Raw genomic sequence first — 14,025 nt, 5'->3', positions numbered from 1 at the left:
TACCTCTGACACAACCGGTGGGAACCTACAATAAACTGGTTCACTTTGGGGAGAAAACTGGCATGATATATACTAGTTTTGAACACATGCATAGATATACATGAATCTCAGAAATTCCAGCTAGGGTAAATACCCTTGAAAACCTGGAATGTGTGTATCCAGGGATACAAATATGAAACATCCTCAGTAATGCTGATGGAATAGTGAAAAAAATAAAACAGAAACAGCTCGGTCACAGCCAAAGCAATGATTAAATATATTGTTATATATTCTCACAAATATTACACAAGTATGACATTCACATAAATATTTGCATATGAATAACAATGTCAGCTAGCAAATCACATATTTCAGTAAAAGTTCTCTAGTACGCCAACATCTAAGAAATAAGTTATTTGGGAATGTATTTATGTAAGTAAAACATGGATTGATTATAAAGCTAAATTAATATATTAAGTTACAGAAGTCGAGAATCATTCTTACAAAGCTATGCAAGACTAACTATATATTATTTAGACATCCGTAGAGATACGGGTATTTTTACATGTAAGATTACATAGAAAAGCCAATAGTGACCCAAAGCTGGAAGCAGGATATCCCTGGCATAGAAAGGCATCAAGGGAGGGGCATGGGGACTTCCATAGAGTAAAGGCTTTGGTCTAATCTCTAGGTGATGTGGCTACTGCCTGTCTCATCCTGTTTTAAAACTGAAAGACAAAGTGTATGTATTCTTTTTTAATAAAAAATATTACATAATGCAATTTTAATTATACCATGGAAACCCCTGTAATGTTATTTTCACCAGGAGCCTTTTGGTATCCAGCTTGGATGAGGATGACAAGCCAAGGGGGAGAAAGCATGTTGTTGATGATGTGTTAAAATACTATCTTAGAACTCTCAGCCTTCCCACACTTGAGGTAACAAACTTATTACAAAATGGCGGACTTAATTCTCCTTCCCTCACCATAAAATCCAGTCACATTCATGTGTCTGTAAAGAAAAAATGGAACACCTGCTTCCTTTTAATACATGGTTCAAGCATACAAAAGGCTTTGATACCAAGGAAGAATGGGAAGTGTCCATGTATCATACAATTAGTAAATTTATTTCAGATGTGTTTCTCTGTGCCATCACTTTGTGCTAATTTCTTCACTCATCATCCTCTACCATTATCCCAGCACACATGTGAACATTCCTACCACCTCCAATGTTCAAACCAGAGCCATTCCCTTCACAAGCCATTCTGTAAGAGTCGGGCCACAGGCAGGGTGGGGTTTGACCTGACATCATATGTGTAATAGAATGATCGGGAATCAGGACCAAGCTGCAGGTTGTGAAGCAGATAAAACCTCTGTTCTAAAGTCACACAGCTGAGCCCAAATCCCTAGTACTTCTACCCTTTAGCTGGGTGACAGCTGACAAGCCACTAAAAGTGTGAGAGTCTTAGTTTCCTCACCTGGGAGGCAGCTAGTAATACTATATATCCTACATAATAGTATAATGGGTTAAAAAAATACAATATGGGTGGTGGTTGTGAGGGTTCTGTCCGTTTACGAACTATCACTACTTAGTGCATGCTCAGATGTGGCACACTGTTTGTGTTGGCCTCTTTCTAAGCCTCTGATTGAAGCAGGCTGATGCACTTCTTCATCGCTTAAGGCAGGTTTCTTGACATTCCCTTTCACTGTGGAATCTGTTTCCTGAGCCGTTGCAGCCGCTGAACCAAAAGCGAGCACAAGAGTTAACCTGCTTGTCATAATACCATCTAACTACATAGTCTCCACAGTTTCCAGGTTTCAGGGCTTCCTCACATCTTGGATCTAGGGAGAAAAGGGGGTGGAGGTTACTAGAAGGTTTTTTTGTTCCATTGAAGACATGGGGAGGATGCTTTATGAAGTAAAGTAACATAAACTTTTTATTCTTTATGCATAGTAACAGGCCAACTGAGAAAATATGGTTCTATGTTATTTAAAGATTTCTATATTACTCCAAATATTCTGCCCACCACCAGGAACTCTACCACTATCCACTCCTTCAAAATCAAGTCTTTCAACTTTTGGAAAGTTGCACATTTCCAAGAAGGCATAAGTGAGAATCCACTAGCTAATATCTCTGGGGAATTAGCTGATAGGAGAAGATAGATTTCTTACAACAGTCTCACTAGGCAGCCCAGGCTGGCCCTGAACTTGCAATGTTCCACCCTTCCCCTCCGGAGGACTAGTACTTCTGTGCCCAGCACAGGACTTCTGTCTTTTACTTTAGATAACACACAAGCACCAGAGGGCAGTCTTGATGTTCATTTTCTTTTTAAAGGACAGCTGTCGCAGGACCCAAGAAGACAGGGCATGACCATCTAATGTCAGTTACTAGGAACTTCAGGAGCGCCAAAACAATAAGGCCACATTCTGCTAACTGAATTGGAGGCTCCAACTTCTTAAATCCCTTCTCATTGATCAACAATACAGAGTGCTTTGATTCTTATTTTCTACCTGAGGAAATTATCCCAAGGTAAGAAAAGCCAGACAAACAGAAAAAAGCTTCTCAGGACAGTGCTCGGAGACAGTCATGTGTTAAAGAACTTTGTCTCTGCAACAAAGCCCGTCTTCACTCCAGCTCCCCTAATGGTTTCCTCACATTCAGTGTGTGTCTTCATATATTTGCTAAAACTGATCTCTAAATCTACTTCTGCTACAAAGACTCCCTAGACCTAATGGAAAAGAACAGATTCACACAACTCCCACCTCAAGAACTAAATAACAGATTGTGCAACTTGTTTTCAAGTTCATCTAAGCTTCTGCCGGACTTGGATATTGTTGCTTTTTTGTATGTTGCAAAATATACTCAGTGATGCATTTTCTCTGTATGTATATGAGCTCATAGAAAACATGTTGCTGGGTCCAAATACAAGTTATACAGTCGAGGGTCAAAAACCGAAATATCTGCCTTTGAGAAGAACACAGAGTCGCCGAGGCCGTGGCAGTGGAAAACAATCACCTCTAAGACATTCAGGTTAAGACCTGTACTGTAACATTTCCATAACCACATTGCTCCCAGACAGCTGTTCTGGTCCATACGACTCAGCTGAAACTGGCTTTGTCTTCCCTATTAAGTTACAGCATTTCCTCAGAGGACATTCTAGAGACCACTTGTGTGCTTCTCTCACATTGCAGATACAGCGGCTGTGTGACAGATGTCTCTTACCTTTGTACAGAGATTTTTCTGACTGTAAAATCAAATTGGGATTTTGAATTCCGGTTTCCTTTGTCTCGGAGTTGTTGAGAAATGGCTCAAGTACACTGGTGGCCTCAGGTGGGATCGGGACAGCCAAGTTACCAGCTTCAGTCAACAGGGAAGGTTCATTCTCTTCATTCTGGCCTCTAGATATGTTAAACTGCGTGCACACACACACATACACACACACACACACCACATTCATATAACACATACACACACAGACATCACATATACATATCACATTCATAACACACACACACAAAGAAAGAAGTAAAAAAATTACAATTTTTTGTTTCTGATGTCAACTCAACAAAGCTAACTGATTTCTTGGAAAATATAGACAAAGCTTATCATTGCTGTGTCGCCCCAGCTGTCCAATACTGACTGCCTCAAGTAAAGCTCACAAAATCCTGTCCCAGGCCTGACTAGAGAAAGGTCACTTTCCTGATACTTTCTGTGGGTTCTAGTGTATGCACACTCATTGCCTACATATGGGTACAGATGTTCTGCTGGAAAACTTCCGGGGAGAATTGCATGCAGGGCATGAAATATATAAAACTGGAAAGAAATGACCTTCATTCAACTTTTAGCTATTGCTATAAAGAAAATCAACACTAATTTACCACTTTCTGGTCTTTTTACTTAATTTCCTAACACTAGAGTCTTACTGAGATATTTTGAAACATCTCAATGAAGTTTTGGTCAGAGAATAGGAACAGCAGACAGAGCATAACAAAATTTAAATGAAAGCCCTTAGCGTTCCATTTGATTGCTTGCTCAATCCCAGGGGAAAATCCTGTGCCTTCTCCTACTGTTACCCAGGGCCCACATAACACCCACTGTTGTGGAGTGCCAAGCTTCTAAGAATTCTGAGAAACACTTGATCTCTAAGGCATACAAGATTATAGCTCCAAAAGCAAATTTTTTAGAACAAAACTTTCAAGTTTCATCAGAATTTATGAGATATAATGAAATGGGGAAAGTACTTGCTTAAGAAAACATCATTTTCTTGACCATTATCAAGAGCTAGACAAGTCACTTGTAGGAATAATTGGAAGTGGGGTCCTTTTTTATTTTCTTTCCTGGATCTCAGCGACATGGAGTGTAGTCAGTCACTCAACCTCGGTCCTAGCCCAGCATGGTTATTCTTACAAGACCCTTCATTCTCCTCCTTTTTCTTCATTGCAGTAAGCAAATCTATGAACTAAATAAAGTAGTTTTTTGGATGCTTTTTAAACCATCGATCCTAGACAGTAAGCAGAACCATCTGAATTCATTAGATGCCCTCTGCTATCTACCTTTTCATAGCTTTGGATTCCGTGTGCACAGGTGCAAACACACATACACATACTCACACACCCTATCCAGTGGTCACACTTTAATCTGATTGCCTGGGTATGCCTGCCCCTTCCTGTCTTAGAATAGAACATTTTAAGGCTGGAAGGAAAGTGTTCAGTCCCCTCTTCTCCAATAGGAAGGGAAAAAGGCTCTGACCCAGGAAAGAGACTGTTCTCTTCCTTCCCATTGCCTCTTTACCAAAAGAAAAGCCCCTGGCAGGAGTCTACCAGGGGAGCAGAGGGTCTCTGAGGGGAGTGTCCTGTGCTCTGGGCGGCATGGTTTCCTCAGAACAATGGTTCTCAACCTTCCTTTAGCACCTCATGCTGTGGTGACCCCCAGCCATAAAATCATTTTCATTGCTACTTCGTGACTGTAATTCTGCTACTGATGTTAACTGCAATATAAATATCTGACATGCACTGTATCTGATATTAGACCCCTAAAGGGGTCGAGACCCAAGGCTGAGAACCACCGTCTTAAAGGAGGTACCTCTGCCTTCAGAGTCTTTGCTGAGCTCAAGTCCTAGAGCCTTAGAAGTCCCTCCTTTCTCCATGTAGAAATGCTTATTTGCTTCCTAAATCACATGACCACTTGGGAATTTCCACCACTGTAACATCACACCATGTTTCAGAATAAACACAATTAACTTTCTTCTATAAATGAAAATAATTCCATCAGTCTTTTGGCGCAGTAAAGTTTGATACCATTAAACAAATGTGTAATTGTTGTGGTTGGCAATTTAAAATTTTTCTTCCTTCTTACAAAAGCAAACATGTTTGCTGAAAGGAATTTTAGAAAATAATGGACAAGCAAAAAGAATAAAGTAGAAATCAGAAGCAATTCTACTCACAGATAATTACTGTTGATATATTTTCCCTACTCTAATTTTTTTCCTGTGTGAATATATTTTTAACAACAACAACAAAAAATGCAGACTGGGACTGTAACTTGATTTCTCATTTGTGTGTAACACGACAGCCACTGTCTGAAAGTGAGTTCTAAAGCTTAAACATGAAACCCCAAACCTGCCACCATTCTGTCCATTTCCGCTCTATCATACTGTTCAAAAGTGAGCTCAGAGTTGGAGAGTCGGCGGCTCATTGCTTAAAAGCACTTGCTCTTGCAGAGGGCCTGGGTTCAATTCCCAGCACCCACATGGCAGCTCACAGCCATCTAAAACTACAGTCACATGGAGATCCAGTTTCCTCCTCTGACTTGGAGGCTTCCAAGCACTCACATGGTACACATACATACATACATACATACATACATACATACATATATATATATGCAAAACACTCATACATATGAAATAATAAAATAAATAACTCTAAGGTTTGTTTTTTTTAAGCAAGTACACTGCTGTGTTCAGACTCAGTGTTTTTCAGTATGGAAGATCACTTGGTAGCCACAGGCAACATCTTTAAAGGTGTCTATCTGGCTTTACTGGATTCCTCCTAGATGAACTATCCCAGGTGGTGACTATTCTTGGCGGTCCATCAGCACTTGTAAACCACCTTGCACCTGGGCTGCCCTTCCCGGGGATGTCTGGGGCCTTCACAGAGGTAGAATGCAGGACTGCACTCAGCTTAAAGCCTCCCGTATTTTGAATGTCATCCACCGTGAAGTAACACAAGGGAACTTAGAAGTCTCTCTATAAACAGGAAATAGATGCATTTCTATTTTAGAAATAATAAAATGCAAAATCATAGATTTCAAAGCTGAGGAAATAAAGTATATATTCTCAGCACTGAGAATACACACCAAGTGTTTTGACTCTGTGTCTGCAGTATTTCTTCTAGGTAGCTCTCGGTTTGTTCAGGTGCCTTGTTTTCTATTCCATAGGACAGAACACCTCACATTTAGGGGTAATAAGTCATCAGCAATAGTCAGTGCTTACCCAGCAACTTCACCTTCCAATAATTAGTTGTTCCATAGGTTTTGCTGAGATTTTTACTTTCTCGCCACAAGAGAATATTAATTTTATTTTATAAACAAGTAAATTGGGATTTGCCCAACACAAGCACATCTGTAGATGTGATTTAGTCATGACCATTTAAGGATTTCAGGATGTCAGCTTCACCTTGCCAGCAGCAGAGAAACTAAACAACAATAAATATGGCCTGATGCCTCTTGACATTTTCGGTACCCTTGATTATGGCCTTTGGATAGGGTACTTTGTCATAGTCATTATAATAAGATTCAGTAGCCTACAAAATTTTATTTTATAGCACATCCAAAGAAAATACAGATACTGTCAAACATCCATGCTATTTCTCCTACTCTGTCACAGGGCCTTAGTAGCAAGTTAGCATCAGTTGTTCTATTATAAGCAGATGCCTAAGAAAATTCAGTCATAATAAATTATGCAAGTAAAAAATGACATTTTTTAAGAAGGAGAAAAATGACATTGTGAATAGGTAATTAATAAGCTACAGATAATTTAGCAAAGACTATGACCATGTGGTGATATTATTAATATAAGCAAAGGAGAGTTCTTGATCCATCACATAATGATACAGTGAAAAGAGAAGCTCATAGAATATACAGAGGAATGTCAAGAACATTCTAGAGAAGACAGACAGTGCAAGTAAGTATGGGGGATCATGCTCTGGACTTATGCCAGGTTCCCTGAGAGATGACTAGCTGGTTATTGGGATTGTACCACAGAAGGGAAACTAGAAGAGAAACATGGTGACTACCAGGGCTAACCACCTGTGGAATAGTCAGAATAAGGCACACAAAGGTCATCAGAAGGGTGACTTTGGGGGCCAGAAGCAAGGTCTGAATTGGGGAGAGAGGTGTGGCAGTTGTCAGGATGTGTGTCACTGGAACTCACTAGGAGAGTATAGAAGACAAAAAGAACTAGTTGAAAATAAATCTCAGAAGAGAACAAAGGGGGGAGAGAGAGCTGAGGGCTGTCTATATGTAAGGGGCAGACAGAGAAAGAGAAAGGAATTCCTGAAGTAACAGAAATGTACCAAGAAAGGGGTGGAAATTCAGCTTCAGACTGTGGCTATCGTGAGACACTAAAATGAGGGCTCAAGTAAGGATTTGGTAATGAGCTGGTCCTTAGTGGCCGTGTGCAGAGGCGTGGTGGAGGCTATACGCTGACTTCAGGGAACTTTCTATAAAGTAAGGGAGCTACAGGAGAAGGAAGAAGGATAAAGTATGAGAGAGAATGAGAGGAGGGTGAGGAGTAGAAGCAAGGGAAATGGGGGAATGGAGGGAGTGAAGGAGTAACAGATCAGAGACATGCAGAAAGAATAAAAAGCCAAAAAAGCAAGAGAAAGATGGAGCACAGGACAGCAGCCTACAAGGGATAATTTTATTCTTAGCAGATAGAAATAACCAACGGTATTGCCAAAAGAGCCGAGTGAAATCGGGAAGGGTTGCTTCATTTTTAAGGTGGGTGAATCTGAAAGCTACTCAGTGAGCCTGGGGAAAGAGTCTAGTGGGGTGGAGAAGGCAAGTCTCAGCTTGGACCAAGCAGAGGGAAGCATTGAAGAACACGGGAGGAGGATTAAATAGCGTGCCACGTCAGAGCTGAGGACGGAGGCTCACATTGTAGGATGAAGCAACATACTCAGCCCCAGCCTCAAGTCTGAACCTGACCGGGGTAGCAGTTCTTTGAGAAGGTTCCGGTAGAAACCAGGCGGGTTGGCTCAAGTCTGTAATCACAGCACACGGGAGGCTGAAGCAGGAGGCCCGTCATGAATTCGAAGCCAGCCTAGGCTGCATCGTGACTTTCAGGTCGGCTCAGACTACAAAATAAGGCCCCATCTTAAGAAAACAGACAAACAAAACTTCCCAGGCTCAGAAATGACTTGTTTGGGTGACCTTGAGATGGGATGATGAACCGGAAGAGAGGGAGAACTAGATACAGAAGCCATCGGCTGATCACGTGACCGCACAAGCAGCCGTATGGCAGCCCTGTGCTGACCTTCTGCGATGTAGACTCGTGCTTGCTAGCGTTGAAGACCTCAGGGGGCTATCAGGAAGAGGGCAACTCCCTTCCCGGCTTCCTCCATCACACCTCCTCTAGCTGGTTACAAAGCTACCCCTGGGGCTCAACCCACACTAGTTTGGCTGTCAGTCATCTGGTTGCTAGGGAACCATTATGTACATAAAACCCACATCCTCCTCCTCCTCCTCCAGGGAAAAGTGGTCTGGCTGTCAGTTATCCAAGTTTATAAGCAGTTGAGGAAGAATTTTTCATGATACAAAAAGTTTTTTTCAAGAGTAGATAAGATTTCATTCCTTTCTACTTCTGCAAAATGAAAAAATGTCAGGAAGTCTGCAAGAAACTAGTTCAAGTGGATTAACACGCACGCACCGACACTAATTATTAGTTCATTTAGAATCGTGGAAGGCAGCTTCACACAGGAAATGAAGATGCTCATGGAATTAATGGACCATTACTGGATATAACTGTTGACCTGATAAGTTGATGTTTAATTAATTTCCCTGCCTTGTTTTCACCTATATGATGAAAATCTTAAACAAAACTGTGCAAGCCAGAAAAAATAAACAAATGCAAAGTGTTAACATTATTAATGCCACCAACTATTTAGGAAGCATCTACAGCAGAATGTTTTCTCTGGATTTTTTGTCCTTTATTATTTATCCCTCTCATTTTCACTGTCCTCCTACCCCTCCACTCCACTTAACCTTTCCCACTTCATTACTCTCCCTTAACCCTTTATATCACTATGCTCTCTCCCCCGTACTTTGGAGCCCTCTCCCATGGCCCCTCACTAATTTCCAGACCTCTGCGGGTATTCCAAATATGGAACATACATATCTGCATATTCAAAACTAACATACACAAATAAGAAAACTTGTTATGTTTGTCTTTCTGAATCTGAGTTTCCTCAGTCAGAATGATTGTGCCAAGCTCTGTCCATTTGCCTACAAACTTTATTTTCCTTGACGGTTGAATAAGATTCCGCTGTGTGAATGCACATTTTTATTTTCCTATTCATCAGTTGATGAAAGAAACAGGTGGTTTCCATTTCTTGGCTTTCATGAATAGGGCAGCAACAAGCATGGCTGAGCAAGTATCTCTGTAGCATGTTTGCTGACTAATCTCATGTCAACTTCACAGTTATCTGAAAGGAGGGAACCTTAATTGAGAAACTGCCTCCCTAAGATACAATTGTAAGGCATTTTCTTAATTAGTGATTGATGGGGGAGGGCCCAGCCCATTGTGGGTGTTTCCATCCCCGGCCGGGTGGTTCTAGGTTCTATAAGAAACCAAACTGAGCAAGCCAGGGGAAGCAAACCAGCCATCAGCATCCCTCCATGGCCTCTGCATCAGCTCCTGCCTCCAGGATCTTGTCCTGTTTTAGTTCCTGTCCTGACTTCCTTCAATGATGAACAGTGCTGTGGAAGTGTGAGCTGAATAAACCCTTTCCTCCCCAGCTTGCTTTCGGTTCATGGTGTTTCGTCACAGCAATAGAAAGCCCAACTAAGACAGTAGGATATAGAGTTCTTCATATGTATGCGAAGGAGGGGTATAGTTGAATCATACGGTAGATCTATTTCTGGATATATGAGGAACTTCTATACCAATTTCCATACTGGTTGCACCAATCTGTACTCACACCAGCAGTGAGTATATGTTCCCCTTTCTTCACATCCCATGCCAGCATTTTCCATCATTTTTTCTTAAACTTACCTCTTCTGACTAGCATAAGATGAAATCCTAAAGTAGTTTTAATTTGTATTTTCCTGACGGCTAAGTATTTTGAACATTTCTTAAATGTTTCTCAGCCATTTGTGTCTCATTTTGTGAGAACTCCACTTTCAAATTGAGGATTTTTGGGGTTTTTTTGATGGTGTATTATAGAATATTACTTTGAGGTGTGTTACATTTGTTTATGCTCTGGAACAATTGTTTAACGATGTAAATATAGGTTGCTGTTGTTTATGCTGCATTTGTTTAACTCTGTGAAGCTCTTATTCTTTGCCCATCTAAAATACCCGATGGCCAAATAAAGAGCTGAAGGGTCAATAGTGAGGAAGGAGAAAGGATAGATGGGGCTGGCAGACAGAGAGGGTAAATAAAAGGAGAAAACTGGAGAAAGAAGAAAGAAGCGAGAAAGAACAAGGAGAGGAGGATGTCTGGGGCCAGCCACCCAGCAACCCAGCCGCACAGTCAGCCATGAGTAAGGGTGAAATACAGAAGTAAGAAAAGGAAAAAAAGTCTGGCCGGGCGGTGGTGGCGCATGCCTTTAATCCCAGCACTCGGGAGGCAGAGGCAGGCGGATCTCTGTGAGTTCGAGGCCAGGCTGGACCGACAGCCTCCAAAACAATACAGAGAAACCCTGTCTCGTAAAAACCAAAAAAAAAGAAGAAAAGAAGAAAAGAAAAGGAAAAAGCTCAGAGGCAAAAGGTAGTAAGGATAATTTAAGAAAAGCTGGCAAGAAACAAGCCAAGCTAAGGCCAGGCATTTATAAGTAAGAATAAGACTCTGTGTGTGTGATTTACTTAGGGTCCCCCAAAAGAGCCAAAGAGTAAGAGCAAAGAATAAAAAAATCAACAACATTTTGGAGTTCCAACATGGGGCTAGAAAAAAAAAAACACCAAGAACAATGAGGGGGGGTACTTTGTATATTCTAGATAGTAACTCTTTAACTCTTTGTAAGATGTATGGGTGGTAAAGGTATTTTAACCATTCCATAGGCTGTCTCTCCACCCAAATCAGAAGACTTTTGGTTTTATAAATTCCTATTTATGGTCAAGCCGTGCATAGTGATGCACATCTTCAGTCCCAGCACTCTGGAGGCAGAGGCAGGTGAATTTCTGTGGTGACCAGGGGCAGCCTGATATACTTCAGAGTTCCAGGACAATCAGAGATACATAGTTAGACCCTCAAAAGACAGAGACAAAATGGGACTTCTAGGAGAATTTACCTACTGTGTAATACGGCCTAGTACAGACTTGGAAACATTTTGAGAACCTAAAGACTTTGATTATTTCACTTTCTTTTAGATGCTTGGATGTTACAGCTATACAGATAGATACTCATGCACAGAATAGAGCTGGGTGTTTGGATGAGAATGCCCCTCATGGGCTCATGTGCTCCTATGTTTAAATGCTTGGCCCTTGGTTAGTGGAACTGTTTGGGAAGGATTAGCAGGTGTGACCTTGTTAGAGGCAGCCCTTCAAAAAACCCATCTCAAGCTCATCTCCTCCTCTACCCCCTCTCTCTTTCTCTCTTTCTATGCTACCTATGGATCAGGATGTAAAGCTCTCAGCTACTACTCCAATGCCATGACTGTCTGCTTCCCAACATGATGATCACGGACTAATTCTCTAGAATAGTAAGCAAGCCCCAATTAAAGGCTTTCTTTTGTAAGAGATGTTTTGGTCATGGTATCTCTTCACAGCAGTAGAACAGTGACTAAGATGATGGCTATTTATATATGGACACAGTTATAATAACATTTCATTTCTGTGCATGTCCATCTATTTTTAACCAATGAGATTTTTCAGGTATCTCAAAGGTTTAAGCTGAATATAAATGTACATAAGTCTGCTCAGAATAAATAGTTTGGGAAACTAGTTGCTTACAAATTCTCCTACTAAGAAAACCTACTGACTCAGGAGCATTCCAAGAAGTTTGGATTCATTGCAAGCTTCCAATATCTTACTACCCCCACCCCCAGCTAAAGTGATTTTCCTGTCATCATCTGTTAAAGACACTTGCCTCTCAGGGTGGTTGGAATTCCTAGATACCATACCAAAGGCATGCGGCCCGGCCCTCTTGTTCCTCATTCCTATGTTAACTTCTCCTTGGATACTACTAAGACACTTAACATGGTATAAACAAACTTCATTATCTTCCTTTTAAAAAGTTTTTCTCTCCCTACTCCCACCCTCTACCATGTAGTCTTCTTTGTAGTCTATGGCATTTCAATCTATCTTATCTTTAAGCTAGTATCCCCATGGTCACATCAAAACCCGCCTTTGCTCTAACTGCCAACTCACCAAATCTTGGTAATTCTACCTGGAAAAAGCTTCCTAATCTACACCTTTCTATTTCTATTGCCCCTGCTCAGTTTATTTATAAGCTTATAACCTCTCATCAAGATTCTTATCACAGTCTCCTCACCCTCTCCTCCTATCTTCCCTTCTATAACCAGTTATTCTTCCTGTGAAACAACTGTGACCATGTGGCCTTTGCTTTACACAATGCTACCCACCCACCTAGCTGTCTTGTCTGTGGACAAAGTTCAGACTCCTTGGCATGACATATGAAACCATTTGTAATTCGTTTTCAAAGTACCAGTCCAGCTTTAAAATCCTCCATTTTGCCACATATACCTTAGTTTACTAACTGGACTGAAGTCTTTCTCTTCTCTTGAAATCCCATGCATGAACTTTGAAACCCACACCTACACTTCTTACATGTTTCCTGGGCTAGGAGTACCTTTCCCTCTACTCTCCCCTTAAGAAATTACTGATGACAACCCATTATGAGAAAAAGGTCTGCTCCTTTTTATGAACCAAATTGGTGTTCCTCCAGAATTCACATATTAAAACTTGGAGTAAAAGTATTTGAAGGTGTGTCCTTTGGGAAGTGTTGGGGCTATAAGGGGATCTGGTGAATGATATTATTGATTTTCTAAGAAGAGATATATCAGCTGTCTCTCCATCATATGAGAAGGTAACAAGAAAGTGCCAGCTTGTAAGCCAAGAAGTGAGCCTAGCATTAGAATCAGACCCCTGCCCCCAGTCTTCAGAATAATGAAAATGTTCGTCATTTAAGCCAGTGCGTCATATTTTCACCCTTAGCCTCAGTAGAGCTCAGTATTTGCTACTTCCCCTCCTGAAAGTAATTGTCCCACTTCTTGTGCTCCAGACACCCCTCTGCCACCACTCTTAGTGGATCAGTGCATCTTAGAGTTATTCAAGCTTTCTAATAAAGCATGGGGGCAAAGCCAACACACGATGGCAGTGAATTGCCAAGATGTACTCCTGGCAACCAAATTACACAAACAAATTATGGTTCAGTTAGTATAGAGCGGTCTCTCTATACACTTGTTGGATGAAACCTTGGCTTGTTCTCTTTAAGGAAGACTTCAGAAAATGCCAAAATGCCTATTAGGAAGTTGGTAACTTGGTTCAGCTGGAAGACCAAGTGGTAAGAGAAATCCTTGCTTACAGGGTGAGGCATATGCCACCAAGGACAGCCATGGGGTGTAGCACAACAAAAATTTGTCAGCTTACATGGTGGTTTGAATAAGAACGACCCCCGGTAGGTTCATAGGTTTGAATGCTAGGATGTTAGGAAGTGGTGCCACTTGATAGTGTTTAGGAGGTGTGGCTTTGGAGGAAGTGTGTCACTGAGGGTGGGCTTTTGGATTTCAAGTGCTCAAGCCAGGTCCACTGTTTCTCTCGCTCTTCCTGTTGCCTGAGGATACAGATGTAGAACCTCTTCAGCAC

General features: G+C 41.3%; 1 protein-coding gene across 2 annotated transcripts in view; it reads right to left on the bottom strand.

The window, feature by feature from the left end:
* Window positions 1-245: 245 nt before the first annotated feature.
* The window catches only part of Col28a1 (collagen type XXVIII alpha 1 chain), a 185,542-nt gene continuing 171,762 nt past the window's right edge, over window positions 246-14,025 (bottom strand). For both annotated transcript variants that reach the window (XM_040728558.1, XM_040728559.1), the window contains 2 exons: window positions 3,202-3,391; window positions 246-1,820 (listed from right to left, as the gene is read on the bottom strand). In XM_040728558.1, the coding sequence (XP_040584492.1) occupies window positions 1,648-1,820; window positions 3,202-3,391 (363 nt within the window). In that variant the 3' untranslated portion in view covers window positions 246-1,647. The remainder of the gene's footprint in view (window positions 1,821-3,201; window positions 3,392-14,025) is intronic.

The sequence above is a fragment of the Mesocricetus auratus genome, unplaced genomic scaffold (genome assembly GCF_017639785.1).
Source record: "Mesocricetus auratus isolate SY011 unplaced genomic scaffold, BCM_Maur_2.0 Super-Scaffold_100019, whole genome shotgun sequence".
NCBI lineage: Eukaryota > Metazoa > Chordata > Mammalia > Rodentia > Cricetidae > Mesocricetus > Mesocricetus auratus.
Note: the sequence above shows the minus strand (reverse complement) of the source record. Positions and strands in the feature narration are given on the sequence as shown.